The 25463-nt window shown below is 42.4% G+C and overlaps 2 protein-coding genes across 2 annotated transcripts in view; both read left to right on the top strand.

Moving 5' to 3' along the window:
* LOC138952703 (serine-rich adhesin for platelets-like) overlaps positions 1 to 18071 on the top strand; it is a 58939-nt gene extending 40868 nt beyond the window's left edge. Inside the window, exons 17-30 of the mRNA XM_070324408.1 lie at positions 1255 to 1512; positions 2368 to 2604; positions 2771 to 3016; positions 4612 to 4731; positions 6130 to 6176; positions 7660 to 7747; positions 8458 to 8577; positions 9641 to 9766; positions 12995 to 13114; positions 15303 to 15364; positions 16128 to 16296; positions 16822 to 16971; positions 17508 to 17942; positions 18061 to 18071. Of these exons, the coding sequence (XP_070180509.1) occupies positions 1255 to 1512; positions 2368 to 2604; positions 2771 to 3016; positions 4612 to 4731; positions 6130 to 6176; positions 7660 to 7747; positions 8458 to 8577; positions 9641 to 9766; positions 12995 to 13114; positions 15303 to 15364; positions 16128 to 16296; positions 16822 to 16971; positions 17508 to 17942; positions 18061 to 18071 (2189 nt within the window). The remainder of the gene's footprint in view (positions 1 to 1254; positions 1513 to 2367; positions 2605 to 2770; positions 3017 to 4611; positions 4732 to 6129; positions 6177 to 7659; positions 7748 to 8457; positions 8578 to 9640; positions 9767 to 12994; positions 13115 to 15302; positions 15365 to 16127; positions 16297 to 16821; positions 16972 to 17507; positions 17943 to 18060) is intronic.
* A 77-nt stretch (positions 18072 to 18148) lies between these two features.
* Positions 18149 to 25463, top strand: part of LOC138952696 (polycystin-1-like protein 2) — a 65131-nt gene continuing 57816 nt past the window's right edge. The window contains exons 1-7 of the mRNA XM_070324397.1: positions 18149 to 19204; positions 19790 to 19981; positions 21053 to 21424; positions 22081 to 22238; positions 23144 to 23356; positions 23985 to 24284; positions 25007 to 25179. Of these exons, the coding sequence (XP_070180498.1) occupies positions 18149 to 19204; positions 19790 to 19981; positions 21053 to 21424; positions 22081 to 22238; positions 23144 to 23356; positions 23985 to 24284; positions 25007 to 25179 (2464 nt within the window). The remainder of the gene's footprint in view (positions 19205 to 19789; positions 19982 to 21052; positions 21425 to 22080; positions 22239 to 23143; positions 23357 to 23984; positions 24285 to 25006; positions 25180 to 25463) is intronic.

Below are 25463 nucleotides of genomic sequence, written 5' to 3'. Positions count from 1 at the left end.
TGAGGAGAGTGTGTATGCCACGACGACACCGGTTGAAATTTCTCCAAGCTCAACCTCTTTGACTGCAGCAGAAACGCACACTTCCATGTTTACAGGTACGGTTTTGGGTTTTATTATTCACATGCCGTTTGAATGCTTTGTAATATGCCTGTCCGCGAAAGAATGACTATATTGCGTGAGACCTAATATACTGTTCATGCAGTTAATGTAATAGAAGGAAGCACTTACACTCAACATTCAAACAGATTCAAACAATCAAGCAGAAATGTTTTAAGGACAAAAGTGAACGGACACTTGCAAGACCTAACATTATTAACGAAATTGAGAACAACGTCCTCCGCCATCAAGACCAACATCTCCGTTTTGTTAAAAACTAAAAGTATGTTGCTATGCGCACACTGATCAGCGGCGTGTGTTAGCCTCACTGTCTCGAAGATCCACAACTCTTCCACAGCCAATAAAATACAGAAATATTTTCCAACATCGTACAGCAATTCTCGACACGCACTCTGTTCTTTAGACTTGTCAAGCACCTCCCCCCAGGAAGACTCAACCGTCTCTGTTCCACCCTCATCAACCATCACTGACGTCACTGTGGCAATTACGTCACCAGTGTATTCTTTATGTGACGGATCAAATTGTAACGACATGTCGACGATGGCAGCAAAATCGTCGTCGGTTGTCGGCACAAGGGGAAATCCTTCCGCCGAGATTTCGTCGACAGCGTCTTCTGGTACGTGTCTAAAAAAATATCTTCTAGGATAGATGTGTCAGTCAATACGTATTTCCAACAATACAATACAATACAATACAATACAACACAACACAACACAATACAATACAATACAAATCAATACAATACAATACAATACAATACAATGCAATACAATGCAATGTAATGCAATAACACTGTTATCTCAAATGAAACATCAGGCTTGTGACTGGGTATAAGACAATTCAATAAGATAATATTTCATTTGTTACGCTAACACTGACATGATCGTGTTCACCAGAAGAGACATTGGTAGACACACAACGAAATAAAGCAAAGATGACCAAAATTTAGCCAAGGCCAACCTTACCAAAATGAGAAAAAGAAGGAATACACGCGTCCCGACCCACTCCACCCTCCCTCTCATTTTCGACACACAGCCACACCAGGAAGCAGCCTATAGCCGTTGAGGAAGAACAATTCCCTTGTAGGTCTATCCCTTTGTTTGCAGCAAACAACTCATCCTCTTTTCCTTGTTTCAGAATTAACAGATTTACAGTCAACCACCCCTTCTCAGGAAGAATCGGCTGTTTCTGTTCAACCGTCACAAAGTACTGTTGACGTCACATCCGTCATGACGTCGTCAGAATACACCTCTTGTGGCGGCAGTTGTGGGTGCGATGGCTCGGACTGCAGCACTGTGTCGACGATGTCTGAACTGATGCAAGGAACAACGGATGTCATTACTCCAAGCCCATCTTTAACGTACGGCACTGAGATGTCCACGCCTTGGTCGCCTGGTAGGTGATATAATGCATACTTACTTTCTAAAAGATAAATCAAAACAAAAAAATAAAGCAGTGAACAAAGGAGAAAAAAACAAACAAGAAGCAGAGGAGCAAGATGTTAAGTCACGTGATTGCCAATTTGAAATTTGAAATCTAGCATGAAAAAGAACAAAACGCATAGAAGTAGAGATGGGTCACAATAAAAATCATAACCTCAAGGACCGTAAGAGTAGTCAACATTATTAAAACCACAAAGATAATTATGACATGCTTATTTATAGATGGGTGGAGTAAAGGAGGGGTCGGGTGGGAGGGCAGTTTACGCTTCCTACCCGTTTTAATGCGTTTATTTATCTGTATTCTTTAGCTGTGGAAGTCGAAGAATCGTTGACACACGAAACGCAACAAGTCTCGACTATTTCCATTCAACTGTCATCTACCATCGATGACATCCCAACTGCTATGACGTCATCGACGTACCTCTCATGTGACGGTCCGGACTGTAGCAGTATGTTTACGACGCCCGTGCTGGTTTCGGAAGCATCAGTTACAGTCACTGACAGCAGCCCTTCATATTCTTTGCATTCGCTTAAAATGGCCACTACTTCTGTACCTGGTAAGTGTTGAAGGAAATTATTTTGCCAGAATCTTAGCTGGTTTTGGTTTACATTCTACGCATAAGAACAAACCTCACTAAAAATCAAAGTAAAACAACGGAATAAAACAAAACCAATCAAACAGAATAGTTTAAATTCAACAGGTTGTAAAATCTTAATGAATTTGAAAAAAATGTCTCCACCTAACGTTCTATTTCAGAACACAAAAAGAGGTCGTTATTTGTTATAAAATGCCAACTTTTTCTATCAGATCTCGATGTGTCGACCAACGTCCCTCAACAGGAGTTTTCTCATTCGGTGCAACCTTCATCCACTCTTCATGACGTAACGCCTTCCATGACGTCACACCAGCCAGAGTCTACGTCATGCGAGGGGTCGGGTTGTGGCAGTACGACTACGGATCTCTTGGAGGAGCAGACAGCGTCTGTTATTAGTCCTACTCCAACGTCGTCGTATACGGCGGATGTTTACACTCCTGTTTCATCGGGTAAGTACTGGCTGGGTTGAAAGTGCCAATCTTGGAAATGAGGAATTTCGGGGGGGTGTCGGATGCCATTTATACAAAAGTGAAAAGTATGTGTGCTTACACACATATTTTCCCCTATATGTTTCTGCACGTTTAAAAAAAACCTATGCATTTGTTCCATTTTAAGTTGAAGAATCGTCGTTTCTCGACTCTTCTGAACAAGAAACGGCTGCAACCGCCTCCCTTCAACCGTCATCCACTTTTACTGACGTAACAGCAGGCATGACGTCATCAGTGTACACGTCGTGTAACGGTGCGGTCTGTGACGATGTGGTTACAACACCAATGGGAGCTTCAGAATCATCCTCGTTTGTCATCACACCAAGTCCTGCATCTTCGTACGCTGGCGAGATGTCAAGCGCTGTGACAGTTGGTAGGTGTAAAATAAGGAGAGCACGTACTCAACGGCTGTGTAGTTTTGGAGTATGTTACTTAATCATGTACTTTTTAAACAAACCGATATGTATAAAAAAACAACTAAAAAACAACAACAAACAAACATATTACGTGCGGCTCCCTCCCTGGTTGTGCAGTTTTGAATCGAGGGAAAGAATGGGATGACGTTTGAGTGGGTTGGGGTTGGAATTTGCCAGGAAAAAAGTAATGAAGTAGCCCAGAGAAAAAGGGATTAATTTTGATTATGAATTAACAAACATTTCGCCTTTAACAAAAGCAACAACAACAACAACAACAACAACAACAACAACAACAACAACAACAACACACACATCGCATTGAAAAAAAGGCAACGAGAAAGTCATTTTAACGCGCGCGCTGTGTGTGTGTGTGTGTGTGTGTGTGTGTGTGTGTGTGTGTGTGTGTGTCTGTGTCTGTGTGTGTGTGTCTGTGTGTTTATGTGTGTGTGTTCGTGTGTGTGTGTGTGTGTGTGTGTGTGTGTGTGTGCGTGCGTGGGTGTGATTGCGAGCGAACATATTTCTAGTTCGTGTGTGTGTGTGTGCGTGCGTGTGTGTGTGTGTGTGTGTGCGTACGTGTGTGTGTGTGTGTGTGTGTGTGTGTGTTGTGTGCCCGTCGCGATATAACCTTGAACGGTTGAAAACGACGTTAAACACCAAATAAAGAAAGAAAGAAAGAATGCTTGTGTGCGTTCGTGCGTGTTTGTGTGTGTGTGTGTGTGCGCGCGCGTGTGATTGCGAGCGAACATATTTCTAGTCCTTTGAGAAAACAGTGGTCGTAAATATGTGCATGTCATACAGCACCACCAGACCCTTGTTCCACGAATCCTTGTTCATCACACGCTTCGTGCCAGTCAAACGGTACCGGTTCTCACACCTGCTCATGTAATGCTGGCTACACACACCAGAACAACAGATGTCAAGGTAATGGTACTAACTTATTCGAACGGCCAAAGGGAAAGAACTGTGCTTAGTGACCCTAAGTAGTTGGACCAGTTTTCCATATTACCTTCCATTTAGTTTTCAAAAATGTCGCTGATGTAAATGCCCCGTACCTAGTACGGTTATGGGCGGGCGTATGACAAACTGAAAACGACCACTTACATAGTACGGGGTGGGCAGTGAAGGGGTTAAGTCTTCACACAATCAAACATACATAATTCCTTCGCTCGTGAGCGATCATGTACACCGCTTGTGATCTTCCCATTCAAAAGTTCTCACTCTGCACAGAAAGCAATCAAGGTGTTAATTTTCGGTATGTCTCCAGTTGAAGGCATGATCTTATTTCATGTAAACGCCTGGTCAGATATGCGATGGTGAGCCGATTTGTTTACACGGTAAGAACTGTGCCTTTCAAACTCTACAAATCAAAGTTGTACTGGATATTTTCTTTTGCCTATATAATTATACATTCCATAAAGCAATATTTCTTGTATTCTGATTAAAAACGTAAAACATTCCAAAAAGCAATCTTTCTTGTACACTGATTAAAAGCGTGATTTAATCTCCGATAAGCACAGTATTGGACATTATGTTTAATACATCATTCATACAGATATTGACGAGTGTCAGACGGATAGCACGTGCCCGGCGAATGCCAAGTGCACCAACACAGGCGGCAGTTACTTCTGTTCCTGTCTCTCTGGCTATCAGGATGTGGGAGGACTTTGTGAAGGTAGGTTAGCCCTTTTACTTCTTCTTTTCTGCAAAGTTGATAAATATGTTATTATGATATTTTTGTAGTAGTAATATGAGGAGTAGCAGTTGTAGTAGTAGTAGTACTAGTAGTTGTCGTCGTTGTTGTTGTCGTCGTCGTTATTTTTGTTGTAATTGTTTTTGCTTGTTTGTTTGTTTTGTTTGTTATTGAGTGTAGCCGCGCTTAACACTCGCGGTGCCATATCATAGAGAGAAGGTGACTGTCGTGATACAAACAGGAAGATTACGAGTAGAACCGTTTTCAATCAGCCCGTACTTAGTTTTTATCGGGGTATTTTTTAACTTTTATGTTTTTATATATTTTTTTTTTATAGACATAGTAAATCTGCCTTCGCCAACATGTAACAACTTTACCTCCTTGTTGTGTTCTCTCAGAGTTGTGCTTGGTTCTTCTTACATCTCAATAACCCCCCCCCCCCCAAAAAAAAAAAAAAAAAGAAACCCCACCCCAATATGGTCCTTAACATTAAACGATCTGTTTCAATGAAATTAGCCAAAAGAAAGCGTGGAACGTCGGCGGATATGTAAGTACTTGTATCTTACACTTGGATTTTATGGTAAGCGCACAACCAGTGACAGTATCCTAAAATCACCGACATATAGACAGGGTAAGATGTTGAATGCTATTTATTAGTACATTATACAACAAGAAGAGCAAACGCTCGATCGAGTCACTTTCGCAGTTCTGAATATTATATGAGGCATCAGATGGACAGGAAGAAATTGCTATTCACAACACAATGAGTCACGTTCACATAAAATTTGAGCCCGGTCACTTTTATAGTTTCCGAGAAAAGCCCAACGTTAAGTTGTGTGTTGCCGAACAGAAAAGGCTAGTTATCTCCCTTGTTTTTCTGATAACGTTCGTAAAAGGCTACAGATGTAAATACTTTGATGTAAAGAATAATCCTACAAAGTTTCAATCACATCCGATGAACTTTGTCAAAGATATAAAATGTCTAATTTTTCCTTTGACGCTGACCTGTGACCTTGAAAAAGGTCAAAGGTCAACGAAACCATCGTTAAAGTGTAGAGGTCATTGGAGGTCACGACTAAACAAAATATGAGCCCGATCGCTTTGATAGTTTCCGAGAAAAGTCCAACGTTAAGGTGGTGTCTACGGACGGCCGGCCGGACGGCCGGCCGGACGGCCGGCCGGACAGACTAACACTGACCGATTACATAGAGTCACTTTTTCTCAAGTGACTCAAAAATGTGTGTGTGTGTTTGTGTGTGTGTGTGTGTGTGTGTGTGTGTGTGTGTGTGTGTGTGTGTGTTTGTTGGCAGATGTGGACGAGTGTGCCGCAGGCCTGTGCCCCCCACACTCTAACTGCGTCAACTCACCTGGATCCTACAGATGTTCTTGTCACGCAGGATTCGAAGCCAACGACACCATGTGTCAAAGTGAGTATTCCCCTATTGTTATATTTTCCTTTGATTTTATTGGTACATTGGTTTACTGATTGGTCATGGGCGGGGATGTAGCTCAGTCGGTAGCGCGCTGGATTTGTATCCAGTTGGCCGCTGTCAGCGTGAGTTCGTCCCCACGTTCGGCGAGAGATTTATTTCTCAGAGTCAACTTTGTGTGCAGACTCTCCTCGGTGTCCGAACACCCCCGTGTGTACACACAAGCACAAGACCAAGTGCGCACGAAAAAGATCCTGTAATCCATGTCAGAGTTCGGTGGGTTATAGAAACACGAAAATACCCAGAATGCTTCCTCCGAAAGCGGCGTATGGCTGCCTAAATGGCGGGGTAAAAACGGTCATACACGTAAAAGCCGTGGGAGTTTCAGCCCATGAACGAACAAACAAACAACTGATTGGTCGACAGGTTTATGTGGTTTGAACGATTTTATATTCATTTCGACTGTTTCATGTAGCTTAAGCGATTTTATTTTCATTTTATTTGCAAAGAACAATGCCACATTCCTGTAATTGAACGGGTGGAGCACTACACTCTATATGCTTATAGTGTGCTCTTAAAAACAGTAGAAGATAAGATTTTCATGACGAAGTCATATGTTGAATGACTGTCGTTAGGATGAGTCGACACTGGTAGGCGTAATGCAGGCAAACCTGAACATGCTACCTGAAAGCTCATAGCATGTGTGCTATGATGAGTAACAACATCTGCACCTTTATATGACGTGTGGTGTTTTTGAACTGTCAAAGAAAAACAAGAGGCGAAGCCTTCAAGGCTCACGTAAGAAATCGACAAACAGTAACACAAACTCAATCACTCCGTCACACATACACACACACACACACACACACACACACACACACACACACACACACACACACACACACACACACACACACACACACACACACACACACACACACACACACACACACACACACACACACACAGTAAGCATAGGTGAAACTGTGCAAGAAAGCGAGACCCTGGATCTGCCAAGTAGTCTCGGCCCGCTCACAATAACAATGACCGAGACGTTCAGTAATTCCTTTGCGTGACGTCTAACCCTCTTACGTCATAATGTGACGTCTTCAAATAGTTTCTATCACACACGTCAAACACTTTTGACCGAGACTGACGTAATCCATAGACTCGGAAATGTTAAAGTTTCTATCACACACACACACACGCACGCACGCACGCACGCACAGACAGACAAAGTTTATCATCGCATAGGCTACACTTACGTGAGCCAATCAGCGATTGCAAGCACGCGCAGGCTACATCTGTTTAGGTCCATCATAATGATAATTATCTGTTGAAAGTGAGCGGCTCCGAATAATCTTGTTAATCCAAGGAGAGAAGCATAATATATTTAAGGGAGAGAGAGAACTGAACTGAACTGAACTTTATTTTACAAGGATGAAGATTTAAGGCTAGGCCTTTTCTTACAAGAGAGAGAACGAGAGAGAGAGAGAGAGAGAGAGAGAGAGAGAGAGAGAGAGAGAGAGAGAGAGAGAGAGAGAGAGAGAGAGAGAGAGAGAGAGAGAGAGAGAGAGAGAGAGAGAGGGGGGGGGAGAGGGAGGGGACAAATCATATTAATGTTCCTTCTGCTCTTTCAGATGTTGACGAATGTGGGTTAGGAGCCACGTGCCCGGCACATTCAACATGTGTGGACAATACTGGAAACTACACGTGCATCTGTCACGATGGTTACACCCGTGTCGACGACCAATGTCAAGGTAGGAATATGAGTCTTTTCACTCATCATTGGTTTCCAATTATTACGTACACCATTGTCAACGACCAGTGCCAATGTAATCATTGTTTTATTGCCCTATTTTAGTGATTTGACACGAGACAAAACAAATCTTTATAACCAAGTACAAACACATTGGGGAGATGTAGCTTTGAGTGAGCATTACAGGCACACCTCGAAGCTGTGTCGCCGTGCACAGGCGCCATCTTGTTTACCATTGTGGATTTTGCATGGATATAATTTATTTGGCAAATTTGGCAAAATTGCCATGAAAATGTCGGCAATTTTGGGTCAATACTTTGCGTCAATCCCCCCCCCCTCCCCCTCGACCCCATGACAACATAGTTTTCGGAGATTTGAAACAAAGTTTCGGCGTTTTACCGATTGCCGACGGAAAACGACATTTCTTCCATTGCTACACACTTGCCCATAGCTTAGAACCTCGAAATAATTAACATTAATGTAATGAACTGTTTCCTTTAAACACTGTTTTGTTTTCAGATGTGGACGAGTGTGCAGACCCCGATGCGTGCAGCCCGAACGCTGCCTGTCTCAACACTGAGGGAAGTTATAACTGCACGTGCAATCCGGGTTACAAGGACGCCAACGGTTTGTGTGCAGGTAAACATGGTACATATCTTGTTCATTTTCATTTTCATTTCATTTTCATTTTCATTACTTTATTGTCCCATCGCTGGGAAATTCGGGTCGCTTCCTCCCAGTGGAAAGCTAGCAGCAACGGAGTCGCGCTACCCAGGTGTCTGCGTGTTTAGGTGTATTCAGCCACCTGCACTTATGGCAGAATGACCAAGGTCTTTTACGTGCCATTGTGATGACACGGGGGTGGGACATGGCTTCCGTCTCTGGGTCTGCACATAAAGTTGACCCGTGTCCGTCCCGGCCCGAATTCGAACCTGCGACCTTCCGATCACAAGTCCAGTGCTCTACCATCTGAGCTATCTGTTGAGAAGTAGAGTCGCACTGAAGTCACTGACTTCGTAGTAATATGACTTTGTTGCGCGAATTTGGTCATGTGACTGAATGGCGTGATGGTAACCGTCTTGAGTAGAAAGAGAGACAAAGTAAATTCACGCCATGGTCATGTGAAATCACGGCACGAAATTAAGTAATGTGACCGAGTCGCGTGTTCTTAACTGAGAAAAATAGGTTAAGATGGGATATTCCTTTTCATGATTTTCCTGGTAAATGCTATTTTTCCGAACAGACGTGAACGAATGTGAAAGCAACCCCTGTTGGGCCAACTCCGAATGCGGGAATACCCAGGGCAGCTATTCCTGCCAGTGCCTGACTGGTTACTATTCGTCCTCTTCACAGTGTTTAGGTAAGTACGTATTGGGCGTGCAAATATGTCCATTTTGGTGTATACCTCAGCGATTGTCATTGAGCGTCCATGCATGCGTATGGTTGTGTGTGTCTTTCTTCTCAGTTAACTGTCGTCAGGACTTTATTCAGACTGGATTTTGCAATGGTTATGCTGTAGGTACGTAAATAGTATGCAGTACCCTTTCGTTTGAAGAATACTCCATGTTCAGTGATGGTGTAAAATTGCAAAAATAGAGAGTAAAACAAGCCTTTTCATGTTACAAAAACCGCCAACGGTGTGCTTAAAGATCCAGAGAAAAAATTAAATTGCTAAGAAATTGTTATTGTTAAAATTGTGCAGACAAGAACGAGTGTACGGCACCTGAAGGCAGTCCATGTTCAGAGAACGCTGACTGTGCGAACACAGAGGGGAGCTATCAGTGTTCCTGCAGAGAAGGGTTTGAACAACAAATGGCCGAGTGCAGAGGTAACGATTGGCATAAAGTAGTCTTACTTTACCATGTGCACGAGCTCCCCTGAGCAGTGAGACCGAGGCTAAATATTTCCGGTTTAGTGGGCCTTCGTTTCTTCTTTTGAATGGCAGGCAAAGAGGAAGGCTCTTTTCTTACTCAGTGCTCTGCTAATGCTGCTCTTAAACTGTGCCGAATTGCCCTTGCGAGTAGAATTCACCAATAATTCGTAATGATCGGGACATGGTCGCAAGACATTCGTAAATGTTCTTAACCATTCGCCACCATTCGTCTATTGTTGCGAACATTAGCAACATGCTCCTAATAATCGCAAGTAAGGCATATTGTTCACTTTTTCGCAACGTACTCGTAAGTATTCGCAAGCCATTCTTAATCATCGCAATGTATTCGTAGCGCTCGTAAGGCATTCGCAACCATTTTAGGTCTTGTCCTTGCGAACATCTTGCGAATGGTTGCGAATTCCTTACGAACAATGCGAATTGCGTAATCGCTTTATTCGTAAAGTGTTAGCAAGCACTCGCAACACTCACAAGGCCACTCGAAACATTCGTAATACATTCGCCAAAAATTCGTATATGGATTCGCATGCATTCGCAATGATCAGTAGAAATTCGCAAGCACTCGCAACTATTCGTACAACATTCGCAAGGATTTGTAAGGCTTCAAATTTTCAATATTTTTCCTGTTCATTCGGCTTTTTATGTGTGCCGAATGCAATATTTTCATAATCGCAGATATTCGTCACTCTGTAAGAGCAGCATTATGCCTGTCTTACACTGTGCCGAATATCCTTGCGAATATGAACATGTTGTATTCGGCAAAAAAAGAGACGAATTGACAGGAAAAAATATTGAAAATTCGAAGCCTTACCGATCATTGCGAATGCATACAAATCCATATACGATTGTCTATTACGAACGTTGCGAGTGGCCTTGCGAGTGTTGCGAGTGCTTGCAAACATTTTACGAATAAAGCGATTATGCAATTCGCATTGTTCGTAATACTGCTCTTACACTGTGCCGAATTTCCTTTGCGAATAGAATTCACCAATAATTCGTAATGATCGGGACATGGTCGCAAGACATTCGTAAATGTTCTTAACCATTCGCCACCATTCGTCTCTTGTTGCGAATATTAGCAACATGCTCCTAATATTCGCAAGGAATGCATATTCATCAGTATTCGCAAGCCATTCGTAATCATCGTAAAGGTATTCGTAGCGCTCACAAGGCATTCGCAATGATCGGTAGGGGAGACCGGGGCTTGTCCGCCTACTTTTATGCTTTTGGTAGCATAACTGGCGAGTTTGATGAACTAGAAGACTGATTTTTGTATTTTACATCAAGACAAATGTGTAGCTGATATCAATGTGCAGACAGTTTTTATGTGCGCATGAACATTTGTTGTACTTACTGCTTTTAGTAGACCTACCCTAACGTAGGCGAACTTGCCCCAAGTCGGGGTAAGTCCGCCTACAGGGTGGGGCATGTCCGCCGCTCTCATCCCATAGTATGTACAAGACTAGTAGTGGGCAAGCTTTAGTGGGAAAGCTTTTTTAATTCCCTTCAATATTCAGGTTCAAAAATGCCAATGACAAAATACGAAAGAATGTAACAAAAAATTACGTTAGGGGAGACCGGGGCTAGTCCGCCTACTTTTATGCTTTTGGTAGCATAACTGGCGAGGAGACCGGGGCTAGTCCGCCTACTTTTATGCTTTTGGTAGCATAACTGGCGAGTTTGATGAACTAGAAGACTGATTTTTATTTTACATCAAGACAAATGTGTAGCTGATATCAATGTGCAGACAGTTTTTATGTTCGCATGAACATGTGTTGTACATACTGCTCACGGCGGACATGCCCCATGACAAATAGGCGGACTTGCCCCCGCACGGGCAGGCAACTCTAGTGCCAGATAGCGAGCACAACATGGGAAGGAAGAAGCAAAACTTTCGTCAGAACTCGACCTTAATTAACGCACTTTCACTCGACACCAAGCCTAAGTATTTGTTCTCAGAGGTAATGCATCAAAACCTAAGTCAACTCCAATGCATTCATGTTACAAAAAATGAAGAAAAACACTTTTTGTGATCTGTACTCACGATATATGGGCGCGCAACCTTTGAACTTCTGCAGGATATGGCGGGAAGAAGGGACACCACTCTCACATGGTGTGAATGACTAAAAGGTGGCAAACGTAAGAATAAACAGACAAAGACGGATGTGCCCCGGGGGCGGACTAGCCCCGGTCTCCCCTACACATTCGCAAGGACTCGCAACTATTCGTAAGACATTCGCAAGAAATGTGTATATGAACATGTTGTATTTGGCCAAAAAAAGAGACTAATGGACAGGAAAAATATTGACCATTCGAAGCCTTACGAATCCTTGCGAATGTCTTACGAATGTCTTACGAATGGTTGCGAGTGCTTGCGAATGTCTACTGATCATTGCGAATGCATACGAATCTATATTCGCAAGGATATTCGGCACAGTGTAAGACAGGCATAACGAATGTTTGCGAATGCCTTGCGAGCCTGATGAATACATTGCGATGATTACGAATGTTCGCAAGGATATTCAGCACGGTGTGAGACAGGCATAACGAATGGTTGCGAATGTCTTGCGAGCGTTATGAATATATTGCGATGATTACGAATGTCTTGCAAAATCTTACAAGTACGTTGCAAAAAAGTTAAGAATATGACTTCTTTGCGAATATTAGGAACATGTTGCTATGTTCAAAACAAGAGACGAATGGTGGCGAATGGTTAAGAACATTTACGAATGTCTTGCGACCATGTCCCGATCATTGTGAATTATTGGAAAATTGTATTCGCAAGGTCAATTCGGCACAGTGTAAGAGTAGCTTTAGTAACTCATACAGCGCTTGCATAGTGAACACAATACAGCCTTTTCCTTTAAGTAATGACGATGGAACTGTTTCTTGGTGCGTCGTATAGTAATAGACATGTTCGATGTCCAAGTATCTTCTTTCAAACAAAGACCAAGCGGTTGTTTCTTAGCACATGATAAAACGGCCATCTTTGGCATTTTTTTGAAATTTAAATTTTGTATCAATAATCGTACAAAGAACGAGAGACTATTTTATGCGTATAATTGAAATTATGTTTTTTACATTATGATATTATGATATCTTACGGGCCTAGCTAGCTCTGTGCAAACGTTTTTTTCATATGCTTGTGTTTCTGTGTGATGGAAGATATTGACGAATGCCAGTCGTCACCCTGCACGGAGTACTCGACGTGTGTCAACGAGCAGGGGAACTACTCGTGTGTGTGCCAGCTGGACTTCTACCAGGCTGACCGTCACACCTGTCTAGGTGACCGCTCTCACTGACTCATTCACAAACTTACTCAATCGCTGCACGCACGCAAGAACGCACCCACACACGCATACGTATGCTCACACACTCAAGCATATGCACGCACGCACGCAAGCTAACACACTCACACACACACACACACGCGCGCGTGCACGCGCACACACACACACATACACACACACACACACACACACACATACAGACACAGACACACACACACATACACACACAGACACACACACACACAGTTAGTTAGTGATGTTTTATTTGGTATGCATTTTGTAATGGTGAAAAAGGCAACTATGTATAAATTGAACCACATTATCTTAATCGGAAAGATGTGCGTTAGTAGGGGAAAGGCCCCAATTAACGGACACTTAAGGTTAAACCCATTTTTCTCACAAAGTATATAACATAGCGCAATTTTGAAAACGGATTATTGTAGATCTAACCTACCTTTATCTTCATGTTGAAAAAAATTGAAAAAATCTGTTATACTTTAAAAGTTATTAAGGTTTGAATTTTTCGGCAAATTGTCCGGTTTTGGGAAACCTACTGCCTAAATCCGGACAGGGGGTCACCAAAATCCGGACACGAAATTCGCTGCTTAATAGAGTAACAAAAGTTGCTGAAACCATGTTTTAATTAACAATTGCAACCGTTTTCTTTTTCGTGAACGTTCATGTATTTTTACATTTAATTATTATGTTGGTTTTTGCAACTTTTGTCAGCAAAAAGCAAGTGTTTATGAAGATATGTATCTTTTTCTCGAGAGAGGGTTATGCGTTATTTTTAGTCAAGCGAATTAACCGCACGTTCAACTACACACACACACACACACACACACACACACACACACACACACACACACACACACACACACACACACACATATATATATTTATTACATATTACCAGGGACCTATTTATATTACATAGTCCGTTATTTGGGCGCACGTGGTGGACGGTATTTGGAAAACCCCACTAGTTGGAGTTACGATGCAGCTGTTTAAAAATGCGTTCATTTAATACGTCGTATTCAATCAATCAATCAATGAGGCTTATATCGCGCATATTCCGTGGGTACAGTTCTAGGCGCTCTGCAGTGATGCCGTGTGAGATGAAATTTTATACGGCCAGTAGATTGCAGCCATTTCGGCGCATATTTACCTTTCACGGCCTATTATTCCAAATCACACGGGTATAGGTAGACAATTATTAACTGTGCCTAAGCAATTTTGCCAGGAAAGACCCTTTTGTCAATCGTGGGATCTTTAACGTGCACACCCAATGTAGTGTACACGGGGGGAGGGTTCGGACACCGAAGAGAGTCTGCACACAAAGTTGACTCTGAAATAAATTTCCGCCGAACCTGGGATCGAACTCACGCTGACAGCGGCCAACTGAATACAAATCCAGCGCGCTACCAACTGAGCTATATCCCCGCCCGTATTGCATGGTATTTACTAATAGAGTGTATGTACTATCTACTTCAACCAATCAATTCATCTTAGAAAGTCGTAACTTCTTGCTGCACTTAGTTTGCAAATGTCTAAAATTACAGTGAGAGTGCGAAAAACAGAAAACCACTTTCCGTGCAGAATGCGTGTGTTCAGTCGCCATGTTATTTTGGTGCGAAGTGTAAGGGGATATCACTGAATCGTTTCGCGCAAAAAAAATGTTGTTGTGACCTCCTATTTCTGAAATATCGCGTGTCCGTTATTAGGCGCCCGTCCGGTAATTTGGGCCTTTCCCCTATATATAAAAAAACAAATTCGTTTTTACCGTTGGAAAGTATTTTTAATAGGCAGTTACAGATAAGAAGCATTTTTGTGTGAGTGTTCGAAGAACAAAACGTTAAAAAAGTTAGCTTGTTGTACTCGATAAGTTGTATTTAATTCATTGTATGAGATATTGTTAATTGTTGTTATTTATTTGAATAAAACATTTTGGAAAAAACACAGACACACACACTACACACACCAAACAAACACTTTTCCCCCTTGATTAGACAAGTACAACAAATGTTATATCTGAATGTTTTGAGGACACAAACAAACGAACAAACCTACAAACCTACAAACAAAAAAACAAACAAAAACAAAAAAACACTCATTGAAATGTCACATCAACCGTTCTATTTCTGTTAACTACAATATTTGTGTATCACGTCTTCTGGTTGCAGAGGCTAAGTCGTTTGAGATCCACTATTATGACGAACCATCAACGGAAAATGCAAATAAGACGGTAAGCCTGAAAAAACACCTCACCAACGCCCCCCCCCCCGCCTCCCACACACACACAAAACCCACACACAAAAAAACAAAAAAAAACCATACACACACAAAACCAACAAGAAACACACACACCAACATACAAACAAACAAAACCACATTTCGGTTTCTGATCCGGTCTTGTGTTTTATCACTGTGTGATATTTGTCTTATCAAGAGTCAGCAATAGTCCTGAAACTATTTTGGCGTTTCAGTAAGTAAGTCTGACGACTCTCTAGTTTTCGATAAGTATTTTCTTTAAATGTGAATACCTGCACACTTGCTTATCGTTAAAAAGTAAGGCTTAGTGGCTTAATTCTCTTCCAATATCAAACTCTGTAGGACACAGAACATTTGTCAGAGACGGAAACTCATCCGATTCTATATATTGTGAAAAAATCTACATGTAAAGTCACAGCGAGGCATTATATGATTAGTTAATTTTATATGTACAGACATGTAATACAGTGGTACCTGTGATGAAAGGACACCGTATGGACCAGCAGGTGACCTGTCACGACAGCTAATTATATAAAATACAAAGGGGCAACTCAAGGTGTACATGACTGGGAGGTATAATGTCATCAGATGGGTCTCATATGGCAGGTACCACTGTAGACAAGCAACAAAAAGTGTTGGTTTTACCAAACCGTGTAGGTCAATAATACATGTTGACATTAATTCGACATCAGTCCAGTTTTTGGTCGAAGCTGTTGATGGCCCTTTCTTCTCCTCAGGTGGCAGAGCTTTTGACAGAGCAATTGGGCAGCAGTTACCTCGGCAACACCCTTTGGTCAGCCACCAGTTCTGAGGTTGACCGCTTGTTCGTACGCCTGTCCCCTGACTCCAGCGAAACAGTGGGCAGTCTTGAAGCGATACTGTCCAACCTGTCCGCCAATTTGAGTGGTAAAGTCATAGTTTATGACCCGACGTACGATGTTCCCGATAGATATGTCAGTTGGTAAACCGTTTAACGTGTACAAACTTTGAATGTATTGTTCTAGTAAGAGACAAAGGAAGTAACTTTCAGCGCAAAGTGTACTGAAAGCATGCAAGAAATCAAACTGGGATTGCAGGAACGCAAACAAAATGCACAAGAGTTTAGACGTTAATTTAACAGAGAGAAAGACTCACGAAAAGACAGAAAGGCGGATGTGCGTGCCATTGAGCCTTATAGTCACGAAGTCTGTTTCACGAATCTTGATGAATAAAGCTTTGGCAGTGACTTTTTGGTAAAAAGACTACGCGAAGTCATATTCGTATTCTATTATTGAAGGTCATACATTTTTATAGGCGCAGCTGTGTTAAAACACACACACACACAAAACACAAAAATAAAACCCGTACACACCCCAGAACAATGACACTGATTGGGATGCCATCTTGCATACAATATTTCATGTGGATCTCTATATATCCGTGTTATTGCAGACGTGAACGAGTGCTCCGAGCCGGGCTGGTCGGATTGTTCAGAGGCGGGTTCCACGTGCCAGAACAAGGAGGGCAGCTACACGTGTCAGTGTGACCCGGGCTATGTGGACTACTCGCCTCAGTCTCACAGGACAGGACGGTTGTGCTACAGTAAGGATGTGTTTGACATTTGCAAGAAATTGTACAGTAGGAAGCTAAAGAAACGCGCCGCAGACACTGTTGCAAGTGATTTTTCCCCATCGTTTTCAATCTGTTGCAACAATTAAAACTATGCACTTATCGTACAGCCACTTTAATATTCTCCACGAATCTGTGTTTTGACGTACCTTGTGTAGTTCCTACTTCACAACATTTTGAAAACGACGATAAAATCACTTGTAACAGTGGGCGCGACTGTGGAACGTTTCGTTTGCCTCGTACGTTTTGTACGTTGCCACAGGCATTTGCATAAGTATCTTTAAGTGAACATGTATGATAAATGCAATTCTCTGTATTGTTGAAATGTTTAGATTTGCTCTTTGAAATTCTCACTTGAGACTTTTACTACAATTACAACAATTACGAACTTTATCATAAATAAAATGATAAATTAAAATGGAAAAAAAAGACTAACGCATCTAGGACCCACAGAACTACATTAATCAAATTCTTTCGTTTCTAAAAACATATTTTTAATATTCCAACAGTAATTGACGAATCCAACCAGCAGCCTATCAAACACCTACTCGTCAGAACTCCTGTAGACGTGTACGAAGCCGGAAGCAACGTCACAATCGTCATTTCCGTCGGGGAAGGGTCTCACGTGACCTTCAGCGTCCAATACGGTGACGGCACGACTGTAGACCACGCGCATCCAAACTCCCTGTCCTTCCTATCCCCTGTCAGCCTGACACATGTGTACTCTGTTCCTAATGTATGGACGGTGGTGGTCAATGCAAGCAACTCAGAGGGGTATGTGGAGAATCAGACTCAAATACGAGTCATTCAACCGGTCAGAGACTTGGTTCTGGAAACCATAGACCTACCACCCTCTCCCAACGCTACTTTTCAGTTCAGCGTTCGTGTGGATGAACCAACCCTGGTCTTGGAAGATATGACCTGCTTGTTCTACTTCGGGGACGGTCAGTCTGAATCCAACAGTCTTACCAGAATGACTGATGCTGACTCAATGACGACTGAACATTCTTACGACCTCGGAGTGTTCAACGTCTTTGTCACTTGCACAAACAACATCAGCAGTCTTCAGCTGAATACAACAGTCATAGCCGAAGAAACCGTCAGCGGTCTGTCTATCGAAGCGGACAGGACCTACGGAAGAGTCGGTGATATGTTTCGCCTGACGGTGACATCAGAAGCTGGTTCGAACTTGATCCTGACACTAGACTTCGGGAACAACCAAACAGAAACGCGCCAGCTGCACAACAGTATGAAAGGCGGAACAGTGACGTCCTTTAATGTCATGTACACAGAAGTTGGGCGATACAACATCTCAGTCACCGCAACCAATGCGAGAAGCAGTGCAAAAGCGATGCTGGCTGGGACTATCCGAGTTCTGAACGAGGTCAAGGACTTAGCTCTCACCAGCCCAGACCTCATCAGCTATCCCCCAGGCGTGGCGGAAGTGTACGTGGAGTACAAGCAGACCTCAGCTCCTCCTACCGACGTGACCTGCCATTTCTCTTCACCCTACTTTCCAAACTACACTGTTTTTCTCGACGAGATCAGTGTACAACAAAGTCTAAAACTAACACTCACTATTTTGGACCCTTTAGTGGTCGTAGGCATCAACCACGTGGTGGTGAACTGTTCCAACCTTCTGAGCTACCAGGTGCTCGAGGCTGACATCTTGGTGGAGGCAGTCATCAAAGGCGTGGAGATTTCCACACAAGAACCATACATCGTGCTGAACAGCGCTGTAGACGTCAACGTCTTTGTAGAGTTCGGAAGCCACGCGCAGTACGTGCTGGACTTAGACGACGGATCGAACGTGACAGGAGTCTTCACGAACACTGTTCTTAACAAGACACGGATGACGTTCCGTCACGCTTACCACCAAGGCGGCTTCTTCAACCTCTCCTTCTTCGTCAACAACCGCGTGTCGGATGACTTTGCCATGGCGACCATCTGGGTTCTGGAAGAGATCGCCGACGTGGAGTCCACAGCTTGGTACCAGCCTCTGGACCATAACGTCACACTACAGGGCGGTCATGGTTCGCGGGGCAACATCTTTCCGCTGGAGCGTGACGTGGTGTTCCTCCCCACGCAGTCCTCTGGTAACGATATCACCTACTCGTGGGACTTTGGCGATGGGAAGACACCCCAGTCTTCTCGAGCTGATGAGATGCGTCACCGGTTTAGCCAGCCCGGCCAGTACAGAGTGATGGTAATGTGTGTTTGTTGTGTATCTGTGATGACTCGGGGTGTTCAGAAGTAATCCGAGATAGCTTGTGATGACTTGTTGCATTTAAGGATTGAGTCGACCCCTTGTTAAAGTGTGTGTGTTTGCAAGGAGATAGAGAAGAGAATGTGTTTCGGTACATTCGATTGACCGATTGGTTAATGACGCTTCAGCGATCTTTATTCTATTGTGCGGCCTTAGGAATAGGACTTTTTGTTGTTTTGTTTTTACATACAACCAGTTATCTGTTGCCTTTTTTTTTATTCCGTGGTAAGGTGTTCTAGCTTTGATGATCTTCTGTATTTCTTTGGCGAAATAAGGATATTGTGAAGTGATCGACAGTGTTTCCTTATAATGACGAGTTCGTTGATTGGATTGACGAATTAGTAATAAATTAAATACAATCGAGTTTCTTTTTCTTCATTTGACGGCATGGCAAACATAAGTCCTCAACTGCAAATTGTTATCGAAGTTTTCAATGAATGACTGCACACTAGACTCACAAGCTGTTCACTGTGAGAAGAGTATGGTTTATTTTCAGTATAACCTCCTCCCCTTCTGTTGCCACAGGTGAATGCGAGCAATGCGCTCTACTACGACACGGCTTTCGTCGTCGTGGTCCTATACCAGACAGTCCTCATGCACACCCTGACCAACGATGGACCCACAGAGGCGTACAGGACTGTTAACTTCACCCTCCAACTCGCCCGCCCCGGGACAGAGCCCTGCTTCGTCTGGGACATGGGGGACGGCTCGGAAGAGTAAGTCATAACATTGTTTATTCTCCATAGAATACAAACCATTTCATGGGCTGTTTAAGCAACAACAACAAAATAGTCTGTTTACGGTATCATAGGCCACAAAAAATAGGGTCGGTAGGTCGGGATTTTTTTAATTTTTTTATTTTCCTCCCAAAAAACATATTTTTAAGTTATTTTGCCCAAAAACAAAGACCTTTTTTTTAAATTTTTTATTTAATTTTTTTTCCCAAATGCCAAAAAAAAGTCTAGGGTCGCGCGAAAAAATAGGGTCGGTCGGGATACCGTAAATAGACTATTTTTTGTGTGTGCCTTATACTCCATAAAATACAAACTGTTTCATGGGCTGTTTATACTCCGTACAATACTGACTGTTTCATGGGCTGTTTATACTCCATACAATACAAACAGTTTCAGACAATACAAACTGTTTCATGGGCTGTTTATACTCCATGCAATACAAACAGTTTCATTGGCTTTTTATACTCCATACAACACAAACTGTTTCATGGGTTGTTTATACTCTATACAATGCAAACTATTTCATGGGCTGTTTATACTCCATACAATACAAACTGTATCATGGACTGTTTATACTCTATACAATACAAACTGTATCATGGACTGTTTATACTCTATACAATACAAACTGTATCATGGACTGTTTATACTCTATACAATACAAACTGTTTCATGGGCTGTTTATACTCCGTACAATACTGACTGTTTCATGGGCTGTTTATACCCCATACAATACAAACTGTATCATGGGCTGTTTATACCCCATACAATACAAACTGTATCATGGGCTGTTTATACCCCATACAATACAAACTGTATCATGGACTGTTTATACTCTATACAATACAAACAGTTTCATGGGCTGTTTATACTCCATACAATACCAACTGTATCATGGACTGTTTATACTCTATACAATACAAACTGTTTCATGGGCTGTTTATAATATAGGCTATACCATACAGATTCAGTGGGTCGTACTGCTCTAAGTTCACCGATACTCCATACAATACTCACATGTTTTGGCTTGACTGCTCTTAACATTGGTGTAAAGGTAACTCAAGTCACATTTAAGATTGGGCTCAACAATGTCTCTTGTTTCAGATACGTCTTCGGTGGGTCCTACTGCTCTAAGTACACCCATACTCCGATTTCTGAGTTCAAGCCCGTGGAAGACCACCTGACAACAGCCAAGAAACTGGTCCAAGACCACGTCTATGAATCCAACCAGACCTACACTGCGCGCGTGTTTGCTTACAATCTCGTGTCCCAAGGGGAGATATCTGACGTTGCCATCATGTCCGGAGTGAGTTGTCACTTCCCTGAGGTCCATCTTCACGGGGGTGGTCAGCAGATTGACCGTCCCGACGTCCACCTCAAGTCCGCCTGGATCAGCTTTGAGAGCAGGGTGGACGTCAACTGTGAGGTAAGTAAAGAGAAGGTGGTGATCGTGATGTTGACGATGATTATGTTTTCCGATGATTGCTCACCAACACTGGCGACAATGATACCGGTGATGGTGGTGGAAGTGGTGGTGGTGGTGGTGGTGGTGATGATGATGATGATGATGATGATGATGATGATGATGATGATGATGATGATGATGAAGAAAAAAGAAGAAGAAGAAGAAGAAGACGATGACGATGACGATGATGATGATGATGATTTAATTGTTTAATTTCAGTTCAATAAAACTTTACGATCTGAATGTGGAACATACAGACATTTTAATGATGATGATGATGATGATGATGATGATGATGATGATGATGATGATGATGATGATGATGATGATGATGATTTTCCGATGATATTTCCCAGGTCTATGCTGTTGGTGCTGGTTCGGTTGATCTGTTCTTAGGATACAAATGATGATGATCGTTATGATACTTGCAGTTGTACTAAAAGCAGTGATGGTGGTGGGGTGGTGATGCAGGGATCTTGTACGTTGTTCTAAAAAGATGATGAAATGAAGAAAACACGATCCGTAGGTTTTCTTTAGGAAGTATCAATCAAATGCTGTACTCTAAGTTAACATTGTTATCTCAGCAGTGAGAAGTACCGACTTTTTAAATGTCGCAGGTGACACATGTGGCAGAGTACGACTGGATTATTGACGAAATCATCACACAAGATAATTTCCTGGACTTCATCTATAGAAGAGCGAGTGTTGAATATATCGTTGCGGGGCTCTTCAAAGTTCTCTTCGCTCCCACCACCTTCGAGATTGGCTCCTACAAGTGAGTTTACCTCTGTGAGCGGTTTGTGAGCGTGTTTGTGTCCCAGAAATATGCGAATAATGTTCAACCCTAAACTGTTAATACAACAACTTTTACCTCCCCGAATTTCCCTGATACTGATAAGAGACAGTATACATGAAGTGGAGTCCTTGTTACGTCTCTTTTTACAGTCATTTACAGTCATACGCCGCGGATTTGTTTCTCCTCTAAGGTAAGCTAGTTGAGTATGAAGACCTAGAAAGAGACCGTTCTGGTAGACTGAGTGCCCTCAACAATATATATTTCTACGAATGGTAAGACATGCCATTTCTTCCTCTGCACATATGATGTTTGTAAAGTAAAACTTACCATTTTAATGCGAATTTGCTTTAGCTGCAATAATAAAGTTGCTTGGTCCTGTCTATATTTCTACGAATGGTAAGACATGCAACTTCTTCCTCTGCACATGTGATGCTGTTTGTATCAACATTAAAGTAAAACTTACCTTTTTAATGCGAATTTGCTTCAGCTGCAATAAAGTTGCTTGGTCCTGTCTATATTTCTACGAATGGTACGACATGCAACTTCTTCCTCTGCACATGTGATGTTGTTTGTATCAACATTAAAGTAAAACTTACCCTTTTAATGCGAATTTGCTTCAGCTGCAATAAAGTTGCTTGGTCCTGTCTATCTCCAAGCGTAGGCTATTTAAAGGCACATTCCTGCTCGTGTTAACGCTTCGGCTCACCATCTCAGATCTGGCCGGACTTTCACACGGGACAAGACTTTCTCTTTTCTTGGACACATACCAAAAATCAACATCTTGACGGCTTCATAGTCAAAGATACTTTTTTTTAATGAATTATTTTCTCAAATGCCACTTGAATTTTGGGCACTGCACTGTAATATCACGTTTTTGTTTTCAGGGTCAGCTTGAACGTGTCCATGAAAGGCATCCCAGGTCTTTGGCATTCGGACTTTGCCTTTTTTCGCATTGACGCCACTCCCCTGGTAACTCAAATCAGGGGAGGTAACGGTCGTTCTGTGGGCTACGACAAGACCTTCAGGTTGGACGCCATTACTGATACCTATGACCCGGATGTGGTTGATCACGACGACAAATCCGGAATGTACTTTAGGTTGGTTTGGTATTGTGTTCAGAATTATGAGATGTAGCTATGCAGTAACCTATATATGATAATAATGTTTGTTTGTGTGTATTGCTGGCAATTGATTGATAGAAACAAATATGCACTGCAGATGGGCATTACGATGAAGACGGAAATGTTTGTGACAGTTTTTGGAGTTAGCATGAATTGATAAATAAAAAAAAGAATTTTTGTCGCTGTCTGTGACAATGGCGACGAAGACTGTGACTCACGTATACATACGATTAGTCAAATTCAGATGCACTAAAGTTTTACGATCAGATATTTGTTTGCATATATATGTGTTCTTGTCCGTTGGATTCTCTTTCCAGCGATGAGATAAAACTTGATTTGCAAAGTGTTTTCTCGAGAAGACGTTCACGGAGAGAGATTTTCTGCGGAGGTAGTATTTTACCTACATCGAGATAATATTTGACGTGCATCGATGATAGTATTTTACGTACATGTTTTTCGTCCTCGTCCTCGTACTTTTTGTCTGTTCCATTTTTTTGGTCATAGTCATCAGTAACCTTGCCCTTCGCATTTTAATCATTATGAAGGCTAAAACCAGATGACCACCGTTCTTATCGCTTATCACTTTCTCACCAACACGTGGCAGATGGTTCTGCCGACGCTCCAGTGAAGAAGATCTCCCCGATGTCCCGGAAGTCGTAGAGATTCCCAAGTTCCCTAACCAGACCGACTTCAATTTCACGGGTGGCTGCTTCGGAACTGGCCCGGGGCAACTGGCCGTCTCCAACCTGACGGGTATCCTGGAGCTGGATTCCTTCGTGATGTTGTACCAGTCCCAGAACATCTTCACAGTGGAGGTGATCAAGGACGACGGGAGTGGAAGGTCGGCCAAGTACGTTCAGGCGGTCACCATCGTGGCCGGAGACCCTCCGGAGTTGAACATCGAGTGAGTTAAATAAGAAACTGAATGAGTTAGAGGGCGTGAAGTTTCATGGTTGGGTTGTAGGATTATCAGTACGAGTTCAACCATTTAGGATCTGTTCTGGACATCCAAGGCCTAAGAAGGAGAGACATTTGTATGTTAAACTAGAGGTAGTCAAAGGAATAACGTAACGCTTTGCTACATTTTGACATCGTATAAAATTTTTTTAGGAAATTTAAAAGCTTCTTTTGTAAATATATGTCCACTCTGTCATGTCAGAAGAAACACTTAACTGCCCGCCATTTCCTCTGATCACTAGAACCTAGAAATAAATATGATTACTGGAATAAACTTCACGGTGAACATTGATTTATGGCTAACATAGAAATAAATCTGATTACTGGAATAAACTTCACGGTGCACATTGCCTTATGGCTACAAGCGTCAAATGTAGTGACGTGTTAATCCCAGTCAAGCTTGTCCTCAAGTATATTATACTCAAGGGATGAGATACAGCGCTCCCATTACCATCAAGAAAATCTAGTAATCGAGTCCGTGTGAAGCTTCTCAGTTTTGTTATACACGCATGGAATAAAGTCTGTCATTCCTTTATTCTTTTTCGTTGTTTTAGTCTCTAGTGTATTTTTCTTCCTTCTCCCCACTTTTCCAGTGTTTTGGTCACTCCAGGTGTTGTCTATAATATCTTTTCCTTACCTCACGCCACTTCTCTGTTTGATTCCTTCCAGCTGTGTGAGCAACTGTAAGAGCAAGATGAACCCTTCCTCAGAGTTCACGCTGTACAGTGAGTGTGCGGGCTGTCGTCTGGTGGACCAAATCAGCTACGAGTGGTCACTGTCCTGGGAGATGGACGACGGTACGCTGGTTCCCGTGGAAATTCGGGACAACGAAACTACAACAGGTTTGTTATATGCAGGGAAAATACAATAAAATAACCAGTGGACAGCGATAGTTTCATGATCAATACCTCAAAGAAAAAGTTTGACTGTTTCGTACTCTCGTTAAGTTTTTGTCTCTCTAGTTTTCATGCTATTTTCCTGATTTGTGTACTTTTTGATGATTTGCCTTGCGCTACCGTAATTTAGAAGATAGATTCAGTACAGTCTTGGTTTTGGTCTAAAACTGTATTTTGCTTTTTTATGTTTCATGTGTTTGGTTCACACTCCTGTTCACCTGTATTTCATA

This window comes from Littorina saxatilis, linkage group LG2, assembly GCF_037325665.1.
Source record: "Littorina saxatilis isolate snail1 linkage group LG2, US_GU_Lsax_2.0, whole genome shotgun sequence".
In the NCBI taxonomy this organism is placed as follows: Eukaryota; Metazoa; Mollusca; class Gastropoda; order Littorinimorpha; family Littorinidae; genus Littorina; species Littorina saxatilis.
Note: the sequence above shows the minus strand (reverse complement) of the source record. Positions and strands in the feature narration are given on the sequence as shown.